Source organism: Rhea pennata, chromosome 17 (genome assembly GCF_028389875.1).
Source record: "Rhea pennata isolate bPtePen1 chromosome 17, bPtePen1.pri, whole genome shotgun sequence".
NCBI classification, from domain to species: Eukaryota; Metazoa; Chordata; class Aves; order Rheiformes; family Rheidae; genus Rhea; species Rhea pennata.
The window spans coordinates 564,016-589,779 of NC_084679.1; the positions used below are offsets into that span (position 1 = coordinate 564,016).

Consider the following 25,764-nt stretch of genomic DNA (forward strand, 5'->3'; position numbering starts at 1 on the left):
CACTTGGACGCAGATACATGACAAGCCACCTGGAAAACAGTTTGCACAGGTTTGGGAGGAAAGGGAGCAAGCTGGCCAGGGTTCCAGGTCTGCTCAATTTTTTGCAAAAGATCCAGCCTCTTCCTTTGGATTTTTATGCTCTTTCTTGTGTGCACAAGCACCCAGGCAAGGGATGTGAAAGATTTATGGGTTTGTTCTAATAAAAACCAATCTGAGTGGTGAAGGGATAAATCTAGAGCTGCTTGGCTGCAAAACCAAGATGAAGGAGGCTTTGCTGATTAAAGTAATCAAGCCCATAGCCCCTGTAATAAATTAGTCTGTTAAAATTACTTAATACACAGAGAGGCTAGCGACTGCCACCTGCTGGCACATAGCTGCTTTTTAGGAAGGTCGGGATTATTATTCTTGGCCCGGTGCTTTTATGTGCTTACTGGTTCCTAGATGAGCAGCAGCTGCATATCCCTGCCCTACTGGGTGGGTGTTTCAGACAGGATAGAGTAGAAGGTGTGCCCTGAGCACAGGAGGGTTCAGAAGGTAGGGAGCAGAGCGCGATAAGACCATGAGATTGGGAAAAGCGTAATTTTTACTTGCTCACAGATTTTAAAATCTGTGTTATGTAAAGTAAGGAAACAGCTGAGCAGTGCAAAGTGTGCATGGCTCAGTCAGCTCCTGCAAAGAAGCTTGGCAGAGGGGCCCAGAGAGGAGTGTGCTGTGCTGAGTCCATCCTGATTTTGCATGAACCCAGTATTAAGCAAGTCATCCACCTCAAGTCTCCAGCAGCAGCAAGTCGCTCCAACTCATCTTGGCTTTCACCAGAATCCCAGTTTGTACAGGAAGGTGTGGGCACTTGGGCACCGGGCTTCCATGTGCGCTCCTAAAATGCTCCTGCTGGCCTGTGAGATGTAAAGCTACATATTAGTGGGGAATATGTTTGATAGCATCATTTTACCTATACTGAATGGATTTTAGACCTGATTTGACCTGAGTCTGGAGCTGTAGAGAGACAGGGAAGGGTGGAAGATTTCCTGAATCTAGTTCTTGGTATGTGTTAGAAAAAGCCAGGGATATTTCTCAAGCCTGTGGTTTGTCAGAAACAGTAGGAGCACACTTGAGTGCAATATTTTTGCTCTGCTTGTCTTTCCCTGCATATTGGCTTAGTCTGTGAGTATGAAGAGACACTGTGCAGATACATAAGCCTGTAGTAGACACACAGTCAGCTGAAAGTCTGCATTAATATACCTCATCAACTGAAATAACTGTTGGACACTTAGTTTTGTTTCAGTTTCCTGGATGTGCAAATACTTTCTGTTTCTACTTTTGCTTCTTTTGGGTGTTGATAGCCAGGAATTGATCAAGGAAAGAAATAAAATTAAGGCATAGAAACAAGGCATTCCTCGTGAATGAAGATCCTTAAAAATGCCACTGTAGACCAGTATCCTGATAAAGCAGCATGGGTTTGGTCCTGAATGTAGGAAACTGTTTCTTTCCTGTTACATAAGCTGCGAAGGGCGCATCACACTGGAATGTGTTTGAGAAATGAAGCAGCACTGTGCTTTGTAGAAACCAGGAGTGGAAAGAGGCTTGCCCTGCACAGCTGCACTAGAATGTGGTCTGGATTAGGATTACGGGGAACCAGCCACTGAGAGTTTACAGCAGTTGGAGGACAACAGGGCATGTGTTCCTTCACAGGTGGTCTTTTATGCATGAGGTGAACACTCTGGTTACACTTCAAGGCTTGCACTACCATTACTGTCCAATGCCCGTATTCCCCTCTGCCCTTTTTTGTGGTCCACTGCTACAACTTTATGAAAAATTATCCTTATCACACAAAATGGTTGTTTATGGCCAGAAGCTTGAGATAACTATTCTGGAGAGCACAGATTGCTAGAGCAGAGAGAACAGAACGGACAATATCATTTCCTCAGCAGAACCATAACTTTGTGTCCATGCCATCTCAGTGTCCTCAGGGTGCCTGTGTTTGGTGGCTGATGCAGGAGAATGTGTGTGGAATTCTGCCTGCGTGGATTAACCCAGAATTGTCCTTTTCTGCTACTTGCATGAAGAAGAGATCATCAGGAAACAAAATCAGGGTGTGGGGATTGCTGAGGTATAGGGAAAGGGAGCTGTGCAGTGGTGTTTGGGCAGTGCTTGGAGGCAGCTTTGTTTGTGATTGAATTTTGGCAGTAAGCATTGTAAGAGAGTGGCTGGAGATGGCCAGATAGTGAGTAAAGGAAACCATAGCTTGTATTGCCATTGTCCCCAAGGAACAGGAACGTGGGAGCAGAACAATGTTGCAGGAAATGAGAAAGTTGTCAGGAAAACAGATTTCAGATCAGCTCTTGTGCTGGAGATGCAGCTTAACTGGCTTGCATGACTCAGGATGATGCTTAGAGGCAGTGCCTAAAGGCAGCAGCCCTGACTTCTTGGGGCTGTTCAAAGGGGAGACAGCAAGCACAGGTGTAATCCTCACGTCCCAGTGTTTGTTGTCTTACTTCCTTTCAGTTCCATGCTAGAGTAGCTGGTGCAAAGCACCTCGGAGTTTCCTGTGATTGTAGTCAGTTGTTAGTAGTTCTCACTTTTGCCTGCGCGCAAACACTACACACAAGTATGTAATTAAATACTGTGAACAGCACATTGGGACATTTGTTTTTGTTGAGAAACACTACAGAAGCATAAGCTGCTGCCTGCAGCTTGTTCCTGCCATTCACGTCATTGTTCACTGGGGTACAAAACTGTGATAACGAAGCTGTGGCATGAAGCATCTCAAGGAGCACCATCCTCAGCCTGGGCTGGGCTGGGCTGGGCTTTCAGGGTCAGCAGAATGAAGACAGGACAACCTGCTGTGGATCTCCAGGTTTCTGCAACTAACCTTTCAGGTTTTTTTTTGTCCACAGGAGCTGTCAGAGCATGAGCAGTCTGTTCAGCAGTACCATGTCTCCTGTTAAGGATGGAACATCCTCTCTTCCAAGGAGGCAGACTTCCTTCACCAAGCCCCCACTTCGTGCGCTCTATGACTTACTGATAGGACCCATGGAAGGAGTAAGTCTTTAGCTGAGGACGAATGTAGAGGTTCATTTACCAAAATCGTCTATGATGTGGGAAAGCAAGGACAGATAGCTTGGGAATTGTATCTGAGGCAAGGTGCCTTTCACTTGGTCTTCTCAAATGGTGAGACTGGATATGTTGGGAGATGGAAATAAGGGATGTTGGCATTGATACCACTTCCAGTCAGCTGCTGACATATAGTGCTTCTGATGAACTTCAGTAGGAAGTGTATCTTGGATTTGCTAGTTGTCAAACTGGCAAATTTGGTAGAGCCACCTAGGGCCAAATAAATCAAGGAGAGTGAAAAACTGTTCTCAACACAGGAAAGCTCCCCACAGGGGAGTTATCCTTACATATGCCCATGTTGTGAGATGCAGCAGTGTGAGCAATTTGCCTGCACTTGAAATGAAATAAAGAATTCTCCACTGTCTTAATAGTTCAGCCAATTTATGCTTCTCTTTCTCTCCAATGAAGACACAAAATGTGCCCTCCACTTACCACCCTTGCAGGAAAAAAAAAAAAAAAAAGAGTGTATTTGACATTCATTCTCCTTGCTTATGACGTCCCCTCCCCTGTGGACACCTGCCCACACTCCACCTTTGGCATCTCAAGATTTCACAGACTGTCTCTGAACTCATCTGTGATCTTTGTAGAGGTAATATGTCACAATGGAGAATATCCTGATGTCTACTGTATGTATGTGAGTGTGGGAAGCCTGGGAGAAGGGGAGGGGAGGACAGTGACCCTGAGGAAAGGTGGTGTCCAGGAAAGCCACCTCCATGGGAAAGGAGAAAGCAGCTGCCAGACAAGGTGGTGGTAGGGACTTACTCCACACACTAATTACCTGCAAGAGGCTGCATGTATCAACATTTCTGTCAACACCTACAAACAGAGCTGCTGCAGTCATGTGGAGGAATATATAGCCTGGAGTAGAGACAGTGAGATTTCACAGCATGTAGGACAGAGGATTTTATGAAGCTTGCCAGCTCTCCTATGATTTTAAACTTATTGGACATCTGAGCTCTACCTCTGTCTCTGTGTATCCTTAGGCTCTGGACAAGTCTGTGCACTGTCTTCATTTTCCCTTAATTTTTAAAACTTAAATGCAGCTAGTGATGAAACCAGAAAATCTTTATTCTGTTTATTTCTTACAAATTCTGTATTCAAAGGTCAGAATGGTTCAGATGAAAGTAGTAGCCATTTGGCAGCAGTCTCTCTCCAGACTATTGTATTGTTCTGCTGCCTTTTTGCCTGCTTGCTGTCTGACCGGTAAACTGTAGGTTAGGGACCATGATGTAGATAGTGTGTGCATGCCACTATCCCTAGTGCAGGCATGCATCAAAGGCAGCTGCCTGTGCAGAGAAGATCGTGGTGGATTCTCACCCATGTCCTTGGGCAAGCTGCAGATTTCCTTTTAGCAGAGCACTTGAACAGATGCTCTGGAGTTTTCCGCACTGTTTCTGTGACATCCTTCTCCTCTCTGCTACTGACTCTGTACTTTCAGTGACTGATGCTCACTCTTCCACTTCTCCTTCTCTACCTCCTCAAGGTCCTGTTCTCCAAATCCAAAACAGTTACTGCTTTTTCCCAAATCCCTCATACAAGCTGTGCCTTGCACTTTCTGGAGTACCTTTTCGGTATTGGCAGTGTCCTTTCTAAAATGAAGTGAACAGAGTTCCAAACAGCTTTCTAATTAGAGGGCTATAATAGCTGGTTCTGATTTATGTTCCATACCTGCTGCAATGACATGTAAAGTTATGCCGTCAGAGCCCATTTGCTGTTTCCTTTTAGTACTGCTAAACAAGGTGCAGACAGCTCAGTGAATTGCCACCTCCAGCCTTTTCCTTCTTCCCACCCCATTTTTCACTGTTGTAGCATGGGGAGGCTGGCAGCACCATAAACCCACCCTGGGCCTACGAACATCACACAGTACCACCCCGACAGCCAGGTGCGTAGCCAAGTGATCCTGGACTTACTCTCTCCCTCCTACAGATTGGTGCTTTTGCAGGGGTGTGGAAATGCTCCTAGCCAGGACCTCTGGGTGCTAGCAGCAGTGATGGGTGGCTTTGTTTGCGTGCTCTGCAGCCCTGCTTTGATTTACTGGCTGAGTATCCCAAGGCTTGACTCAGACTGTGGCTGTTGCGGGCTTCTGGGCACTTTTGTTGGCTCAAACATCGAGGATGCAGGAAAGGAAATATCTTGTGTTGGTGAATCAGAGGGAGGCCAGTAAATGCAGATGCAAAGAGAAGCTGGATTGCTTAGCATCCTGGCCATGTCATAGGTCTCGGAGAGCAGATGGTTCTGCTCCAGAAGGTGCACATGCATCGTGTTTGCAGGGTAAAGAACCTAGACCTTTGGAGGGGTAGAAAAAGCCATTTATTGGTTTTCTGTGTCATCTTCTACATTGTCCTTGAAACAACTTTGCCTGGGAATGTAACATCCAACATAGTCTAAATAGGTATGATACGTTGGAAAGAAATCTTTGGCTCAAACTCCAAGAGCCCTCCTTTCTTCTTCCAGGCCAGGAGTAGCTGCGGTTGGGTTTTGCTTAGTAGTTTTGTGTGACTGATACCTAAAGTTGGTACGTCTCCAGTAAGATACGGGATACTGGGCTTGGCAAGATTTTTAGAGAATGCAGATTATCAGATACAGGATTCTTGCTAGCATACAGTCCAAGAAATTATAGTTTAGGTGTTGCATGTGCTCTGGCTATCCCATCATAGTGGAAAATTCTGATTATAGCAGCACTAGTTGCAAGTTAGAGGCCCAAGCAAACCAGCAGCTGTCGGAGAGAGGGCTTAATGATGTGTTTCCTGCAAGTTAGGCACCAGAGACTTTTCTATCTTCACCAGTGTAGCTTGTATAATTGCTGTGAATATATAGATATGTGTGCATATGAACACACATACACACACATAAAACAACAACCAATAAAACTTTTGAAACCCTTCTAGAAAACAACAGCCTTCCTGGTGGGAAGCTGCTGCTTGTCAGTTCAGTTTCTGCTGCGTGGCAAGGCCGGATGGTAGATTGAGTGCAGAGTGCGTGGGCTGGGGAGCCTCCCGGGGCCCTCAGCACCGGCAGAGAGCAAGTCAGGATGGAGCAGGCGCATTTCATGGGAGGGTCCCTGGCAGCTGCATGGTGGTTACTGGCTCTGTGTCATTGCTTCCCATCAGTGGAGCAAGGTGAGTTGGGAAGCTGTAAGGAGGACAGGAGAAACAGTAAGAGGTCAGCAATTATTTTTAACTTCTTTTAAAACAAAATTTTATTACTCTTCAGCAGTTTTGTTCCAATTTTAAAAAGTAAAAGAGTGTAAAAGCATTTCACTGTCTCTGCTCGGCTTTCTGCTCTGTGACTTTCTCATCTCTGACCTGATTTCGGTGTTTCAGACTCCCTCTGGAGGAGACAGCCGGAGTGATTTTCCTTTCTTTATTAATGTTCATTCATTTTTGCTGCTGCCTGGGAGCTAAAGCTCAAGAGTGACTGCAAATTCCTGCTATGCTTTGACTACTAGGGGGATGGGGTCAGTGTCACATTAATGCTATCAGTATGTCACTCTCCAGGGTGAAAGACAGACCCTGATCAAGGTGGAGAGAAGGCATTGTGCATTAGGACCAGGGTACATTTGTCCAAGCTCTCTGTATAAAACTTGTCTCAAGTAGTAAAATCCACCCTCAAAATGCACAATATCAATTTCTTTGCTGTCAGATTGTCTGCTTATTCAACATATCTCATTTCAGGGTTTTCTAAGGTTGCTCTTGCACCTCTTTGTTTAAAAATTTGTTTTTCCATCAGATGTTTTGTGGCAGTCATTTGCTATTGACAATGGATAATATTTTGAAACAGAAGATTCTTACATCTCCTGTCAAATGAGGACTCAATTGAAATATACTGGCTCTAAAACAAGGAACTTAGAGTAATGTTTGGTAAATAACAGAAAAGAGGCAGAACCTGGACATTATTTCTTCCAAGAATGATGTATCTGTATAGATAGTTTTTCAGGTTATTATTTATGAAATACAAGTCATATGTCTGAAAAATAAACTTGTTTTACTGCTGCTGCGTTGAAGCCAGCATTTTCATCAGGAAGAGGTAACGTTAGAATGTAATTCAGAAATCCACCTGGAATGGACCGAGGCAGTTCTGTCTCTATTAGCTCAGCAGCCTCAGTTGCTGTTCTTCTTCTGTCAAAACAGATGTTTGCTTTACATGATGGCAATCAAAATCATGTCACTCAAAAGAACTTGTAGTCCTGCCTAATAGGTCCCTGTCTCCATCTTGCAGTGAACACTGCAAAGTTAGCTTGCATTTAGGAAGAAAAGGCCATCTAGAGGGAGATAGAGCAACACTAGTTGAACTGATAAACTCCAAAACTAAGTCAAATTGATGACTTGGTCTCATCTGAGCTTGTGCTGAAGGCACATTCTTTAACTGAATGGTTAATTTACCTGGCAAGGCTCTATCTGCTCTCTAGTTTAAAGACACAGAATTGCGTAGAAATTTACTGCCATTTTGCGTCAGTCCTTGAGAGTTCACTTTTTTTTCTGCTGCAATTTTGCAAACGATCAAATTCTTTGGAGTTACACTTCCCTGGGATGATAACCAGTTATTTTTAAGACATATTAGATAAATAAGAATGAGATTCCCATAGTTACATGGGATGAGAAGCGGCAATCATTTCATATGCCTATTTGCATGTTGTCTATTTATTGATCTGCCTGTCTCACTCCTCCATCCATAAGATGCTTTCTGTTTAAACCCAATTGTAATTCTGAGTTGATCATTGTCAAGCATCTTGCAGTGCAGGTCATACATATATCCATCTGTGGATTGTATGCTTTTATATGAGAAGTTGCTGTTTTAAAATTCAATACCAGAAAAAGTGTTCTCTTTGGAAAGATGAGATAGTAATATTGACAAGACACAGGTGGCAAGGGTTAACTAAGAGTTTACACCAAAATGGAAGGAGTTGGTGTACTGTGATGAGGCTAGACACCAGCAAATTTGCCTAGGCTGGCTGTGACTGCTGGGGTCTGTACAGCACATTAGTGGACTCAAGGTTCATTCTTCTGGGTGGAATTCTTCCATGCCCAGACAAAAGCAACAGCCCAGCTTTATAGAGCTGTCAAATGTCAATGTGTTTTCACCAGTCACAGCATCTGGAGTCAGATGTCTGCACATGAAGAGTAATTCTTTTGTGGATATTTCCAAACTGTGGGATCAGACTACAGCCCAGCACTTTGAAAATGCAGTCTGCAAGACTGATGCAGTGAAGGGACCAAATTGATCCTCTCTTTCCTTTTCAGGGTTTGATGCATTCCAGTGGTCCAGTCGGCCGCCACCGCCAGCTGATTCTGGTTCTGGAGGGAGAACTGTACCTCATTCCTTTTGCTCTTCTGAAGGGCAGTTCCTCCAACGAGTACCTCTATGAGCGCTTCAGCCTCATTGCAGTGCCATCCATCCAGTCGCTGAACCCCAGCTCCAAGGTCTGACATTGCCTCATAAAGCCTCTCTCTTGCAGAGCCTCTCCTGTGAGGTGCAGGCCCCTGTACATGCACCTGATGATAGACTAGAAACCGCAGATGTACCACTTTCCTAAGGCACTGCCAGGTCTGGAGCATGCTGAGCACCACAGATGTGAAGTAGATTCAGATGCAGTTCCTGCAGCACAGAGATCACTGTCCCTGGCATGCTGGGGAAGACAGGGGGAATAGACTATTTGCATATCCTCCTCTAAAGGGTGGCATATCCTAGAGTGTGGACCTGCATGGTGGACTGCAGAATTTAGATGTTTGTGATCTAGACTGAGCTTCATTGCTGAGTTCATTGCATCCTAGCAGACTCCTAGTATGTTTGCCTACTTGACAGCTTTCCATGTGGAGAAGGCTTGTTATGTGTCATGACACTGAAGCCATAAGTGAAAGTCAATTCCACAGGCAGATCCTGAGAAATTACCTTTGTGCTATTTGACAATAACCTTCAGTTTTTCTAAGGCCCTGGGTCTCCAGGAAGAACACCCTAGTCACATCTGCTGTTGCTGAGCAGTGTCCTACTATGTGTCTTGCTTTGCACTGGATTAAACACAGTCATTAGAGCAGCTGAAGGGGGCTGAACCTTGTCACTGTTTCTAACGCAGGGGAGGGTTAGCTGTTCTTTATCAGGCCCCAGTGATAAGCTGCAGGCAGCAGTGATACCAGTCCTTGAAATACAGGTATGAGAAACCAGTCAGTGATTATAAATAAATTTTTTGCATAAGGTGGGAAGGTGCGATCTCCTTTTAGTTTTGCTATAGCCCTCCAGGGTGATCTAGGCTGTCTCTTATTTTCTATCCTTATTTATTTCTCTACACAAGAAATGAGGTTAGAAACCCTGACTGGAATCGAGTGGAGCTGTTCGTTGGAAGAGCTAAATGGAATAAACCAAGGAAATGCAAAGCATTTTTGTAATTACAACAACAAGACTACTCTTTAGAGCCAAGGAGAAAATGTTTTAAAACCAGCACCCCAGCAGACAGATCTTTGAACTTCATTTTCTCTTTCTCTTTTTCTCTGTAGTCCCACGTGAGGAAGAATACTCCTACTTATTCCAATTCTACCTCAATGGCAGCTGTCATAGGAAATCCCAAGCTCCCTTCAGCAGTTATGGACAGGTGGCTGTGGGGACCTATGCCTTCTGCAGAAGAGGAGGCATATATGGTATCTGAGTTACTTGGTTGCCAACCCTTAGTTGGCAATGCAGCAACAAAAGAGAGGGTCATGAGTGCCCTCTCTCTGGCAGAATGTGTTCATTTCGCAACCCACATCTCCTGGAAGCTGGCTGCTTTAGTCCTGACACCCAACACTGACAGCAATCCAGCCAGCAGCAAGAGCTCTTTTGGGAACCCCTACACAATCCCAGAATCCCTTCGGATGCAGGATGATGCCAGTGATGCAGAGAGCATCTCAGACTGCCCCCCTCTTCAAGAGTTTCTACTCACAGCAGCTGATGTCCTGGATCTGCGGCTTCCTGTTAAATTAGTGGTTCTTGGATCTTACCAAGAATCCAACAGCAAAGTCACTGCTGATGGGGTTATTGGCTTGACAAGAGCGTTCCTGGCTGCTGGGGCTCAGTGTGTTCTAGTGTCACTCTGGCCTGTTCCTGTGGCTGCTTCCAAAATGTTTGTGCATGCCTTCTATTCTTCCCTCTTAAATGGAATGAAAGCCAGTGCAGCCCTTGGAGAAGCAATGAAAACTGTACAGAGCAGCAAGCAGTTCTCACATCCATCCAACTGGGCAGGTAGGGAGAATCTGCCTTTTGATAAGCAATTTGGGGTTTGTAGGAAGGGCTCTTATGCCAATTTGCTTATGTTAAGCAGGGAGCGATGCTAGTAGGTGACTGGGAGCTGTGTGTTGCCCATGCTCTCCCAGGAGCCATCCCTTGTGCTTCAGACTAAACTTTGCATGACTGCTCCTTCCACTCCAAGCAGACCTGAATGTCAGTGTCGTGGAAAGCATGGGCATTTCACAGTGTAGAGTACGTAGATTATGGATTTCACGATTTAAAGCAAATGTGAGGTGAAGTGTGTTTCATTGCAGTGGTTTTATGACTGGAAGGACATAATGCGTGATACAAAGCTCATTCACTGCGTAGGTGAAATACCCTAATTATGTTCTTGCATAATTAGGGTAGAGTTAGCTGGAGCAGATTTATGGAATGTTGTCACTGATGGTGTAGGTTTGACTCTGTAATGAGGTGAGAGTAGTACTTCTAGAAGCAGTAGCAGCAATTAGCAACTGTGATTTCCATGACATAAACCTTGGAGGTCTCACTCCTTTGATCTAGTCCCGAGAAAGGTTTCCCTGGCCTCCAGTGGAAATGTCCCAGCAGTGTAAGCAGACCCAGGGTAAAGTGCTGGTGCTCACTCACTCTCAACTGGATTTGTGAGTTGAGATTCAGAAAGACAAAGTCCTGGAGTTCAGCAGTGTTGTTACTGGGATAATTGCAAATAAGGTGCATTTTTTTTCCCAGCACAAGTCCTGTTTCTTGAAAGCTATAAACATTCTCTGAATGCTTTTACCCTTTGTGCAGGCAGCAGTGCCTGACTGTTTGGATCAGACAGCTGTTGTGCATATGACTGATGTAGAGTGTATGCGGCTGGAGGAGTGGGAGGCTCACTACAGCTTGTTAAAGAGGACACCTGGAGTTAGTCTGACGGACTGATTTAGGGCTTGTTGAGTCCAGTGTTAGGATGTGATTCAGAGAGTATCGGATGGGAGCTGGGTTTAAGTTAGAGGCCACAGTTCCATTTGTATTTTATTTTCCTTTTAAGAATTCACTGCCTCAAAAGAAAAAGGTTGTATTAAAAAAAAAAAAAAAAAAAAAAAAAGACCCAGCTCCAGGCAAAATAGAATGAGAATGAGTGTGGACATGAGCTCTGAGCATCACCATCAAGCAGGGTCACTCAGACTGTCTTTGCACTGCTCCTGCAGTGATTTATGAGCAAAGTCACTTTACTCATATGCCATCTTCCCACTTTGACCATTGGCAGCGAGTCCCTGAGAGCACCATAGCCCAGACAGCACCATGTCCAGCAGCGGTGGATGAGGAGGGGCAGGCAGGGCTACCTGTGCTGGTGCCTGGAGAAGCTAACATTTATACAGTGCGTAAGTCAAGATAGGTTTTTGACCTAGCCAGGGAAAGCTCACAATTTTCTGATTTCCATTGTTTCTAGGCTCTATCTAGTGTCCGTTGATTTCTGCTGCTGTAAAGCAGACATGGAGCATGCTAGGACAGGTCTAGTTGCATTACAGCATTTTTCCATTTGCTTGAACAGGAAAATGGTATTGATTTGATAGGGCAGGAGAGTATGAAGCATCCAGGGAGCTTTCTGGAAGTCAATCTATGGGACAGCTCTATGGAGAAGAATGTAACTCTGCAGGGGGAATGAACCATTTATTTTATTAGTTTGAAGGAGCAGGGAGTATCTGCCTCTGTTTTGCAAGTTTTCTGTAGTGAGAAGAGATTGAGAAGCTCTTACTCTGAATCTTACAGGTTTCACACTCATCGGGAGTGATGTGAAGCTCAACAGCCCTTCTTCGCTAGTAGGGCAGGCCCTGACTGAGATTCTGCAGCACCCCGAAAGGGCACGAGATGCCCTACGCGTCCTGCTACATCTGGTAAGAGAAATGAAATACAGCACCCAGCAGGTGTGGGGAGGGGCATTACAGCCTGTGTAATTCCAAGATGATGCTACCTGTGGGTAAGCATTTGTGAATGATTGGGAAGAGAAACAACGGGATTTAATTACTCACACTTGAATTTAAACCTTTCTCCCTCAGCACAAAGTAGTATCTTGCCAAAATTCTGGGTCATGGTGAAAAGAGTGGGATACCTGATGGGGTTTCCAGAGCAGATACCACGTCCTGCCTTGTCTTGTGACAAACTCTTCCTTGGACTCATCTTGTTCAAAATAGCTGTTGAATTGAGTCTGTGCTTTACAAAATGAGATAATTGGTGAGGTTAATTGTTTTTGTAAGAAAATAGCTACAGACATTGCAAGGGAAGCAGTAATGGAGATGCAGAGTAATTTAGTGGCTGCTGTCTCTTCACATATTTGGAGGTAAGAGGCACTTCTGTTCCCATACGTGCCAGTAGCCTGCAGTGGGGAGCAGCAGGACCAGGGCCAAGCTGCCAGATGGTTAGAATCCTCTCTCACGATTTTGGGTATTTTTCCTTCCAGCATGTCTTCTCTCCTGCCACAAGGAATGTGGAATATCCATAGAGTGGTGGAAACCTATGAATAAAGCTAGTCATCCCAGCTGCTCCTTACTGTGAACAATTCCCTCCCTTTGCTATTTATGATATAGCTGGTTGTGCTATCTTGCCTGGTAATAAGCAGTGTACTCAAGAGACTGGAACCTGTGCATGAGTCATCTTTTGGGGACAAATGCAGCTGCAGCTTATAGGAATGATCACAATTAAACTGGTACCTAGTTTCCTATGGCATTCGTATCTCCAGCATCCCAGAGAATAATGACTGATCACAGAGATTTTACAACTGAGTATTGAGTTACTGGAGCCTCTGCTTCCAAGGGCACTAACATTCTTCTATGTAAGACAAGGCAGGTTCAACATCGGTCTTACTGTCGCTCAGTCTGCCCTTCCTGACTCTTCACTGTATACAGAAATCATTAATAAAAATCTGTTATAAAATAAGCTAATGCTGTATTTTCCCCCAAAGGTGGAGAAGTCATTGCAGCGGATCCAGAATGGGCAGCACAACTCCATGTACACCTCCCAACAAAGCGTGGAGAATAAAGTTGGTGGCATTCCTGGCTGGCAGGCTCTGCTCACGGCTGTGGGGTTCCGACTGGACCCTCCTGCCAGCGGCCTGCCTGCAGCAGTGTTCTTCCCCACCTCAGACCCTGGTGAGCGGCTACAGCAGTGCAGCACCACCATACAGTCCCTCCTAGGTAAGCACCAGGCCAGCCATGGGCTCTGTCCAAGCATACCTCTACTTTTCTCTGATTTTTTTTTTTTTTTTGATGCGGCCCTACAAAATAACGAAGTTTGATGTTGTTCTAGATTTCTACAATAACAAAATAAAAGCATTTAGCAAGACAAAGGCTCTAGAAGTAAATGTTTATTGAATATTTTGTAATATGTGGAAATATTTACCACCGGATCCAGTATCTGAAAAGCATGATGTGATTGTTCCTTTCTCCCTGCTCTCAGTCAGAAGCTGTTTATCAGATACAAAGTTGAGAAGATACTTTTGATTTCTAGAAATTGCTGCTTTCAGAACCATTCACTGATGTGGGGGAGAGATTTTAGGAATTAGCTGAGTTTGTGTTCTGTTCAGATTGTTGTATCAAGAACCAGCCAGATTTTGAGTAAATCAAGAAATAGTTTGAACAATCAAGCAACAGTTTTTCTATGAACCTTTTTTTCTATTGATGTTTTTCAGGTTTGCCTAACCCTGCACTTCAGGCACTTTGTAAACTTATAACAGCTTCAGAAACAGGAGAACAGCTTATCAACCGGGTAAGCTGGGAGGTTTCTCTCCATCACCAGTTTCCAAATGCTTCCTTTTAGGACAATGAGTTCAGAAATGCACAAAATAGTTTATACTCCAGTTTATCAGCCCAGCAATTGCATGCTAGGAGACTTCAATATTGAAATTTTAAACATGCCTCTTTACATGAGCAAAAGTGAACGTCCAGGAGAGCAAAATTCAGGCATGTTGTTGAGCTGCATGGCCTTCAGTCTCCCAGTTCAAAGACAGAAGTGAAAACATAAGTTCAGCAGTGAAGTGGAAGCAAAATACAGGAAAGGAGTGGTAGAAGCACTAACTGCTTTTTGGCAACCCCGTCTGGGGCCCATGCTGGCTGGTCTTTGTCCAGAGTAATTACTAGTGTCCCAAACAATAGCACCTACTTTGGACAACGCCAGGTCTGTGAGGTTTGAGTGTTCGTGGCTCTGCCAGAAGGATTCAGTATTTTTAAGAACAGAGCATTGCCACCTACAGCTACAGGACCTGCCTCCTCTTCTCACATTCCCTTCTCTCCCCATCCTTTCTAGCATGCCTAGTCTAACCTAACCTCACTCTTTGCCACCAGCCTGGCTGGCTTTCTGTCACATGTTTCTTACTGTCCTGATTTTCCTCTAATGCAATTATTTTGGTCATTTGCCTGCTTTAGTAAATGTACACAGCATATGTTGTGCATAGGTGCATAGCTCACCTTCTTTTCCCCTTTCCCCACTAGGGGAGTGCTGCAGTGGGTAGCTGGGATTACCCCCCTGTCATTTCAGAAGGGTCCCCTTCACTCTGTCATGTTGAGTCTCTCTGCACAAAACACAAAATAACAGGACTAACTTTACAGTTATCCATTAGACTGAGTGTATTTCAAGGAAATGTTTTTTTTTGTCAGAATCTACAATAGTATGTGAGATATTTCTAATAGATCGTGCTTTATAGAATTTTACTCTCTTGCCTTGGTTGTTTTGTTAGTGCCTGAAGCTTTCGTGGCTGAGTAGCAGTAGGTTATTTTGTCCTCATCGCCACCAGAGGGTGGGATGTGATGAATAAAGGACATTCCAGTGGTTTGTATGTTAGAGCCCTAGTAGCGCGCCGTGATCATATAGTGTAACAGTATCCCTGAGATTATTTCCCGATTGTCTTCTTCCTCAGATAATTAAATCACCGAAGAAAAAGAAATTCAGATAGCTGTACGCAGCTTACAAAAGATGTACTCCCTGTTTCCCTATATTGGCAGAGATACTGCATTGTTTCTGCAAATATTTTTCTGTAGCCCATAACCAAGCAGAATTCCCTTTTGCACAAGAGTCTATCCAGTTAAAAGTTAGGGTGGTTTTGACTTAGCTCTTCCTTCTTCTGCTGTTAAGTTGCTTTTCTTCGCCTCCTTGCTCTCAGCAGTTGAGTTAGTGAGCAGCTAAGGCTCTGCTATCCCAAAGGACTGAAGGTTGTTAAAAATATATTGAGAGATGTTTCCATTCAAAGCTGTAATGACTGGTAGTTGAGTCACTGGATAGTACTTTCTTCAGTCTCTCCAGTACAGAGTGATAGGTTTCATAATGTAGTTAGTGTTCTTGGTATTAATGAAGCAGCAAGGCAGGGAGCAGATCTCTTGCAGTGGATAGAAAGTATGTGTTTTTATGTGGAAAAATGAAAGGCAGGAAGTGGAAAAGGAAGAACTCTGGTATTACTGCATATACAAGAAAAAGCTAGGGATCATTGACTGCAGCAAGGGCCAATAATGTATCCCAGAGAAAAAGAGAGGGGCTTGTTGGTGTTCAACCTTCTGCCAGAACGGGGGTTGGCCTGGGGTATCTGCCCATTAAGTGTCTGGTTTGATTGTAATGAGCTGGTTACTGCTAGATTCCAGCTGCCTTTTCCCACGTTACTGGACTCCTTCTAATTCACTGCTCAAGCCATTTCCATTACTCTACTTTCTCTGGGTAGAACATCCTGCATTCAGGATGCTGGTTTGTATGCAGATGTGTCACTGCATGGCCAAGTTCCCTCCCAAAGGCACTTTTTAGCACAGAATAACCTGTGTTCTTTCTTTCTTTCCTTCTTTTCTCCTCTCTTTTTCTTTCTTGTTATCTGCTGCCCGAAGGCTGTTAAAAATATGGTGGGAATGGTGAGTATGACATGCAGGGGGGAAAAGACACTCCTGTGCAGGATGGAGTACACAGACATAGAGTGCATAGTCATTGCAGACCCATTTCCCTGAGATGCAGGGTAGTGCCTTCACCCTGCTTGCACACCTGGAATTTACTTTGTAATGCTAATGTGGAAAAAAGACAGTGTAAGCTTTTGTGGGTTGTGTAAGAGCTTCTAAGATGAGATGGGTGATCCTGGGATGCATTTGATGCTGGATTAATGACTTTCCATCCTTCCTGCCCTGGCTGTGTTTCTGAGTTCCATGGGATCCTGGCACCTTAATTTGCGTCAGATCTTTACGAACACATTTTTTCTGAACTTTGTTACTTCCATCTTTTGGGCACTTTTGGTTAAGAAACTTCTTTCCTTGGGAAGTCATGAAAGTATTAGAAAAGTCTTCCATAGTTTCATGCTGAGAATTAATCCCTTAAGATTCACAAAAAGGAGTATGGCTCAGTCATGGAATGGGCTTTAGCAAATGTCTGTGAGCAGCCCCAAGGTGTCTCTTTCCTTTTCTTTCATGTCCCAGATTTTCCTGCTGTGCTTCCTCCTTGCTCTTTTTCCACTGGCCACATCTCCAACCCTCACCTCTGTTCTGTCCCGTGTTTTGCTAGTGTTGAAGTTTGTCCATCATTACTGTCTCTGGACTGCTTCCTTTGCCCAGACCTTTTCATCTCACTGTTCTACTCAGGGGCAGCAGCTGATTATATGGATCTGTAGAGAGAGGGCTATTTGCAATGCATTTCCTTAGCTTTTCATCAGAAAAGCAATGATGTGGTTTGTAAGTAATGGCTAATCTTTGTATTGTTACCTTCAGCTACATCAAGTCTTGGTTCAACTTCAGGCAGGAGAGAAGGAGCAGGATTTCTCCTCTGCACCAATCCAGGTTTCCATCAGTGTCCAGCTCTGGAGGCTTCCTGGCTGTCATGAGTTTCTGGCAGCTCTAGGTAGGATAACACTTCCTCCCGTTTTCTTACTATTACTCATGTCTCATGTAGTAGGTTCCTGTGGTGTGGGGGCTCACAGCAGTAGATTTTTTTGCCTGGGTACTACTTGGTTTTCTGCATCTCTGGATGCAATCCCTGACTGCTTAGTATGTCTCTGCCACTTCACATGCACTCACTAGTGGGCCAGTGGCAGAGTAAGTTTTTTTTCATGCACTGAAACATCTCCTGAGGCAGCAGAACATGGATTTCAGGGTTGACAGCAACTTGGTGCCGTCAAGTTGGTTCAACCCCGTTTTTTATTTCGGAGTCCTGTTCCCCTGCTGTTTCTATTATATACCAGTTAGTTTGCTTCTGATCTTCTATCTGAAATGAACCAACTGTTCCTTTGGCAGCGAAACAAGGATGGGGCATACCACGGTGATAGTATGTATCAGGGTCTGCATCCTGCAGAAAAGACAGATGAGAACTACGTATCAAATTAGATTTTATTCTGTTTTGGACCCTACTTTGGGGAAGGGCATTGCGGGAAAGAGGCAGCACTGCAAAAAGAGACATGCGGGAAGACTGCAAGAAGAGCTAACAGAGGCCAGCATCATTTCCAACACATATTCATGCCCCTTTCTGCCCAGCCCTCGTTGGCCAGGTTCCAAGATCTCTGTTCTTCTTTAGGCCTATTTCTGTGAGAAATCTTTGAATTAATGATGAATGGCAGGGGCACGTAGGAGCCCTCCCCAGAAACGTGGTTAGTCTATGATTTCCTGACAATTCTAAATAATGTGCACATGAAAAAAAAATACCGAGTGCTGTATTATGTCTATCAGTTTGGATATAAGTGATCAGTGTAAGTGTTCAGGGTGCGGCACCTTAAAGCCTGCCTTAAATAATAATAAAAACACACCAGCAATTGTACATTGTAGGCCAAGCATAATCATTCTAGGACACTGCAGGATCTCATGTTGTTTTGTTCTGTTTGTATTGTAAATAAGATCACATCCCTTTTAAGACATGGGATCTTTCTATGAGATACAACTTTTTTTTGCTTCATATTCTGATGCAGGTTTTGACCTTTGTGAAGTTGGGCAAGAGGAGGTGATTCTGAAAACTGGGAAACAAGCTAATAGGAGGACAATGCACTTTGCTCTACAGTCCTTGCTGGCACTTTTTGGTAAAGCTACTTATGGTAGTTCTTGCTCCTCTGCCATCTGCTGATTTGGTCTGAATGGCCTTTCTTGATATTTCATGTTCTCCTCTTTTGTGCACACATACATACGTCATACATTCTTCATACAGACCACACATTGTACAGTAGGTGCAGCAAATGTTATTTGCTATATATAAATATGATTGACAACTTCCAAAGTTCAGTTGCCTCCGAAAAATGCTCCTGATAGGCAGACAACATTACAACACCATACTGCTGGAAAGATGCTAAAATAGAGTGTGTGTGTCTGGATAGCTCAAAGTGTTTTCCAAAGACTGTATCATGCCTTGTAGCACTACTGTCTGGAGTGGAATGTATTAGGAAGAGTGTTGTCAGCAGGTTGAGGGAGGTGATCCTGCCCCTCTGCTCAACCCTGGTAATTCCTCATCTGGAGTACTGTGTCCAAATCTAGGCTCCCCAGTACAAGAGATAGGGAACTACTGGAGAGAGTCCAGCGTAGGGCTGCAAAGATGATTTGGTGACTGGAGCATTTCTCTTATGAGGAAAGGCTGTGAGAGCTGGGACTGTTTAGCCTGGATAAGAGAAGACTGAGAGGGGATCTTATCAATGTCTACATATACCTTCAGGAAGGGTGTCAAGAGGTTGGGGCTGAACTCTCTTCAGTGGTGCCAAGTGATAGGACAAGAGGCAGCAGGCACAAACTGAAACACAGGAAATTCTACCTGAATATAAGGAAAAACTTCTTTATTGTGAGAGTAGCAGAGTACTGGGACAGGTTGCCCAGAGAGGTTGTGGAATCTCTTTCTCTGGAGATAGTCAGAATCTGCCTGGATGCGATCCTGTGCAAGATGCTCCAAGTGACCATGCTTGAGCAGGGGGTTTGGATTAGGTGATCTCCAGAAGTCCCATCCAACATCAACTATTCTGTGTGATTCTGTGTGTGAGTAGGAAATATTTGCATCATTTTACAAAATGAGAAAAAAACACTAAGAGACTTGGCAAGAAGCCAAAGCTGGAACTAGAATCAGTCCAGCAACTGGAGGATGTGTAACCCATAACTGGTTTGTGAGATCGAAAGTGACAATCCATTGACAAGTTTCCAGAGTTTTCCTGTAGGGTGCTTGGACTGAGTTCCTACCGATTCACTTCCTGGGTTGTGCACATTATTCTTCTTGACTAAGTAGTAGTTGTTTTTTTGAGTAGCATAACACCTGTGTGCGTATTGTAGCATTTCCTCTTAATTCTGATGAGAACATTACCTGGTTTTAGCTGGTTTTAGTGTCTATGTAGGGATGTGATTGTACGTGTGTGTGTATATATATACATATATATATATATATCTTTTTCTTTTTTAGATTCTACAGAGCTTCCTAAGCGCCTTAGCCTGGACAGTTCCTCATCACTAGAGTCATTGGCTTCTGCTCAGTCTCTTTCCAACCCAGTATTACCCCAGTATCAAAACCCTCCATTCTCTCCTACTTGTCCAGACAGCATTGCATCAGATGCCATTTCTGTATATAGCCTGAGCTCCATTGCTTCTTCCATGAGTTTTGTTTCCAAGCCAGAGAGCATGCCAGATGGTGTGGGGCATAGAGGACGCCAGGACTATGAGAGGCCCAAGAACATCTATCCACATAGGCCTTCTGCAGCACAGAGCCAGCTGTCATTGCAAACTAGCACTGCAGTGAGCAGAGATGAGGAGGAGTATGAAGGATTTTCCATAATTAGCAATGAGCCTTTGGCCAATTACCAAGAAAACATAAAAACGAGATTTTCCCCTGATCACAAACAGCCCCAAACTAGTCAGACTGGAGGTATTAAAGAGTCTGTCATTTCCAAGGGGAACATCAGTACCCCAAATTCTCCTGTTAAAATGACTCTTATTCCCAGTCCAAACTCACCTTTCCAAAAGGTTGCGAAACTTGCAAGTTCTGATACTGGGGAATCTGACCAATCTAGCACTGAGACTGACAGCACTGTCAAGTCCCAGGAGGACAACAATCCAAAGCTTGATCCACAAGAGTTGGCCCAAAAAATTCTGGAGGAAACTCAGAGTCACCTCATTGCTGTTGAACGTCTTCAGAGAAGCAGCAGTCAAATAAGCAAAAGCAACAGTTCAGACGATGTGGCTCCCACACCAGCCGGTGCATCTGCATTCAGATCCTCAGAGACCAGTGCATTCAGTAGGCCAGTCAGCTCTAATCAGAAAAACCAGTCTTCACCTGTTACAATTAAACCAAAGCCTCCAACAAGGAGTTCGTCCCTGCAGAAAGTGAGTTCTGGCTACAATAGCCCCACAACATCCGAGATGTCAAACAAAGAAGGTGCGGGCCAATACAGTGGGCAGCCATCTCCAGGTTCTGATTCACATGGGTCCTTAACTGAACAACCTCACTTTAAACTCAAGTACCCCAGCTCTCCTTATAGTGCTCATATTTCTAAATCACCCAGAAATATCTCTCCAAGCTCAGGGCATCAGTCTCCTGGTGGCAGCACTCCATCTCCTGCTCTGTCTTATTCCTCAGCTGGTTCTGCTCGTTCAAGCCCAGCTGATGCCCCAGATATAGACAAATTAAAGATGGCTGCCATTGATGAAAAAGTGCAAGCAATTCACAACTTAAAAATGTTCTGGCAAAGCACTCCCCAGCACTCCACTGGCCCAGTAAAGATTTTCCGAGGAGCTCCTGGAACAATGACTTCTAAGAAAGATGTCCTCAGCTTGCTAAACTTATCTCCACGACACAGCAAAGAAGAAAGTGCAGATAAGCTGGAACTAAAGGACCTATCTATTCAGCAACACTTTGCTTCTCCACAAAAGAACCCTCCAAACGGACACAGGCGCCCTGAAATTACAAATGCAGTGACATCAACTCATTCTTCACCTTCCAGTAGTACTCCAGGAACTGTACGCCCTTTGAGGCTGCCATCTGGAAATGGTTATAAATTCTTGTCACCGGGAAGATTTTTTCCTTCCTCCAAATGTTGAAATGTCCTCTATACCAACTGATGACTTAAAATCTTGTTAAAAGTATTTGCTTCTGCCCACTTGCCTTTATCAATACAGAACCACAGAATATTACCTAAAAAGCCATGGTCACACCCACGGTTGGCAGTACGCAGGTGAGCAACAGATGGGCCCTGTCTTCACAGCAGGAGCATGGGCCTTACACAGATGGGTTTTGGTTCCCCTTACCTGGACCCTGGCCAGACTCACTTGATAACAGTTCTTATGCAGTGTTCAGTATTTGCAGCAACAGGTCCAATGAATCTAGTTGTTTGTTTGTAAAATATTAACTCTTAAGCCACGTACTTGTATTTCTTATCCTAACAGGAGGTTTTGCAGCAAACTTTTTATACAGAAATTAATACATATCAGGGATTGGAGAGGGAGGTGAGAGAAGGCAAAACTTTGATTTATACCATAAAGAAAGTGTGCACAAGTTTCTGCCTAAAGAAGTACAAGCCATTTCTTTGATTGCTTTCAAAGGCTGAAAAGGAGGATAACACGTCTCCAGTACCTCTGCTAAGTTAGCCAAACACAAGAAATTACTGGTGCAGCAACTCCATAGCAGCACAATGCTGGCAGTTGTCTTGCATTATTCAGAGGCTAGTAGGACAGAGGTGTCTCATTCCAAAACCTCCTTCTCAGGTATCTCCTCTGGAGGGAGACCTTTCAGGTGAATTTTTGCTGACTGATCTGCTCCCAAAATGTTTTGGGCATAGTGAACAATTTGAGCCTCTCACATGAGGTGGGGGAATGTGTCAGAGAAACAAATTCTGGTTTTATTGAATGATCTGATGCTTCTGGCACATAGCTTTATTATGGTAGAGATTTATCTTGGCAAGTATTTAGTCAGCACAGATGTCTTCTGTCTGCTAAGTGTGCGCAGAAAAGGGAGACAAACATGGAAACTCAGAGCATTATTTTACAGTTCCACAGGAGGCAGGAATCTGACATCAGTGTATGTGATTTAGAAATCACATGTCCAAATAAATCCATCACTAATTCTGCTGAACCTTTCAAAATAGTTCATCACGGGCAGGTCTTCAAATCTTTCCCATCCTGTAGAAACTCATTTCTTTTGGGGACAAGTATCCCAGTATAAGTACATGAGATAGGTTTATGTCCACTTGCAATCAGAACGTACAGGATGGACCATGCAGACTGCCTACTTACAGAATCTGTGCACCCTCTTATCCATGGAGAAAAGAGAAAAAAAAGCAACCCAGGGGTTTAGGTTTAATGGATCACATTTGAGAGGTTTGTGGGATTTTTTTAAGTGGCCTTTCAGTGCAGTGATATAATAATAATCAGAAGTGATCATTTACATGCACTAAAATCTATGGACATGTGGTAACATTAACTCAGCCACATTTCACACTTAGATCCAAGTATTTCACAGGCCATGAGCTATGAAGTCGGAGCACTGAATCACCAAGGCTTTTGGTTGCTGTTCTGCACTCCCCAAATTTCTTGAGCAGCTGGGGGCTAATCACTTCACCTCTCTGTGCCTCATCTTCCCCATCTAAGTGGGGATAGTAATACTTACCTACCTACCTCACAGAGGTGTTGTGAGGCTTAATTAACAAATTAAGCCCTGAGCTTTAGTCAGATCTTAAGTCAACTTCCAGTCTTGTGCCTGACTACCTGAATGGTGAATGCAGTCAGCTCTCTAATCTTACAAGGGACACACGGTTGATGCAGATAATTGTTCCATCCATCATGTCTGGATGCTCTTCCTGAAAATACAGGGCTGATCATTTGTGATTTTCTTCAGGATCTTGGAGGAAAGGCATGGTAGGAAGAAAGAAGATTAAATTTTTATACCTTAATACTTATGTTCAGCTTCCTGATAGTGCACATATCAAATGCTTGCTTTGATTATATTCAAGAATTCAGTGGTTTTGGAGGAATGCTTTCCTTTTCACCGTTGCAAGGAATTAATATGAGCACTAAAGGCACAGAATATAGGGTTGTGTTATTTTAGTCAGCTAAAAAGGATGGATGCTGACGAGTTTCAGTGCAGAAAGACAAGACTTCAGTTATTCACTTATTTATATTATGCAATGTAGCAAAACAGTCAAGAAAAATCGGTTAAACTCACATGATGCAAGTTACTTGTCTGTACATTACATCTTCCTGTGATGGATTGGTGCTAGGTATCTTCTTCTTTAAGTAGGAAGAGTTAAAATAGTGGGCTGAAATGAGTCAGTACAACACATACACTTCATGTGGATGGTGATACTGCTGATCATGCAACTTGTGGTCACAAGACTGCCGAGAGACTTCGTGTGACCTGCTCTGTTTGTAACCAACACGGCCGTCGTTGAATGACATCCCAGGGTCATCCAGGATGGAAGTGGGCAGCTTTTTGCTTATAGCAACAGCAAATACTCCCTGCAGTGCTGCATAACATGCCAGAAACAAGCCTCTCTACTTGCAATTTACTTCCATAACTAAAGGATCTTTAATCTGTAGAAATTATATATTGCCATTTTGGTACAGCTCATTTTTATGCTGCCAGTGGGTTTCTTACTGGCTTTGGATAACTAAACTTTTCAGAAAGAGCTAAATCTTAGTTGTTGTTTAATGGTTGGGAGGGAGAAGCATTAGAAGGAAGGAAGGGTTCAGATGTAGAGGAAGTTCAGTATTTGGGAAACTGGTATTGTATAAATATGGAAGATAAGTGTCAGTAGAACAAGTCTTTTGGGAAATTTATTTCCATTGACACAGGGCACTTCCATTGGCTTATTGAGAGCTATGAACATGCATGCTTGTCATGGTTGGGATACACTTCACACACCTTGTGCCTCACTCCTCCACCCCTGAATGAGAAACAACCCTTTTGTGAGGAAAAAAAAAAAAAAAAAAAGTTTTATCAGGTTTGCCCAGTATGTGGAGAAATTCAGGAAATGAAACGAACATGTTCTCCTTTTGGTATTAGAATTCCTTCTGTGGAGTTTAAATGCATTTGTTGTTGTTGTATTTGTGCATGGTACAAGTGACAACACTACTTAATACAGTGAGCAATAAGAATTAGGTATTATCCACTTTCACATTAGACCTTCCACATGCAGAAAATCCCCAAGGCAATAGAATGTATTTTAGTTTGGTTTTACCCAGTATGTTTTACTGTGTGAGATACTAATTACATATATTTTATTGACTGTCTTTAGCTTAAACTAAATGGGAACAGTAAACAATCTCAGTGATCAAAACACAGTTTCATTTCATTTTGTTGGTTAGCCTGAACTCTGGTCTGGTACTGATTTTCCGTCTTTTTAATCATACCTTATTTAAACAAGGAAAAAGCATTGAAGGAGTGCTACACCCATATATATTGCTGTTGGCCATATTTCCTGTCATTAGGTCAAACTTGTTCTGTGGACATCTCTTTCAAATTAGGTTGCTCTAGGTGTACAGAAAATCTGTGAATCTGTTAAGAAGCACTGGTAGTTTCAGGCTAGGTAACAATGAATTTGAGCAGTTTTGGGATCATTGCATCTATTGTGCCATGTTGTCCGGAAAGGCTGTACACAGGTGTGGTAAACGTGGCCCCTTCGTTGCAGACACCTTCAAAAGGACTTTGGAGATGGTAACTCATAGAGGACTGTCAGCAGGGACTCTTCCAAGCAGCAGCTCCTTAGCACTTGCTCTCCCTGTATGCAGTATTAGCCATGTTTGGCCTGTATGGACTTTTTTTGTAAATTAAAACTCTGTTTCCAGACAGCATTAAACTTTTTATATTATGGAATTTACCATGTAAAAAGATTTTCATATTTTTATTGAAATTGCTAAGGCATTTGGCCTTCTTTCTTTGTGATTTCAGTGTCTATTAAAGCATGAGTTCTCTCAGTCCTGTAGTCTCTTGTTCTAGGGTGACATTTGTAAAGAACTGTTTAACACTGCACTCTCTGTCCTGACACCTGGCCGTACAAGCTGATCACTGGTTGTTCCTCTGGCTGCTCCGAAGCAAATAAGTCACGCATAAATCTGCCTGCTGTGGCTGCAGAATTTTCGTGGCGGACAATATGACAGCTGTCCCCAGCTTCTCCTGTGGATATGTTGGGTCACTGAGAACTTTATTTGCAGAATATAGTGTTCCTGTTACAAATGATGTTTGGGAAATTGCTTTTCCTTTTCCGTGCAGGAGATGGGTGTATCAGTATTTTCTCATGGTCTTTCTTGTTTTAGCAGCAAAAGAACACATAGGGTTGGAAGAAACCTCAAGAATCATCTGTTCCCCTTCCTGCATTGAGGAAGGACCAAGTGCTGAAGGTAGGATATATTTCCCCCTGTGCCCTTTGTAAAAGTCTCTTAAATCTGCCCCTCTGCCCCAACATGAAAGGTGCCCTTGTCCTTAGGGGAAGTCTTGGTGGCATGAGTACCAAATGACACTAAACAGATTTTGACTTTTTTGTGTCAAAACACAAACTTAAGAGAA

At 43.6% G+C, this 25,764-nt stretch overlaps 1 protein-coding gene across 5 annotated transcripts in view; it reads left to right on the forward strand.

Moving 5' to 3' along the window:
* Nucleotides 1-25,546, forward strand: part of TTC28 (tetratricopeptide repeat domain 28) — a 225,209-nt gene extending 199,663 nt beyond the window's left edge. For 2 of the 5 annotated variants that reach the window (XM_062589806.1, XM_062589808.1), the window contains 9 exons: nt 2,895-3,039; nt 8,352-8,531; nt 9,600-10,320; nt 12,076-12,200; nt 13,265-13,496; nt 13,991-14,067; nt 17,028-17,157; nt 18,215-18,322; nt 19,675-24,538. In XM_062589806.1, coding sequence (XP_062445790.1) covers nt 2,895-3,039; nt 8,352-8,531; nt 9,600-10,320; nt 12,076-12,200; nt 13,265-13,496; nt 13,991-14,067; nt 17,028-17,157; nt 18,215-18,322; nt 19,675-21,305 — 3,349 coding nt within the window. In that variant the 3' untranslated portion in view covers nt 21,306-24,538. Of the gene's footprint in view, nt 1-2,894; nt 3,040-8,351; nt 8,532-9,599; nt 10,321-12,075; nt 12,201-13,264; nt 13,497-13,990; nt 14,068-17,027; nt 17,158-18,214; nt 18,323-19,674; nt 24,539-25,514 lie in introns of those variants that run through there. The other 3 variants (XR_009960137.1, XR_009960138.1, XM_062589807.1) reach the window with 3 other exon arrangements.
* Nucleotides 25,547-25,764: the final 218 nt, after the last annotated feature.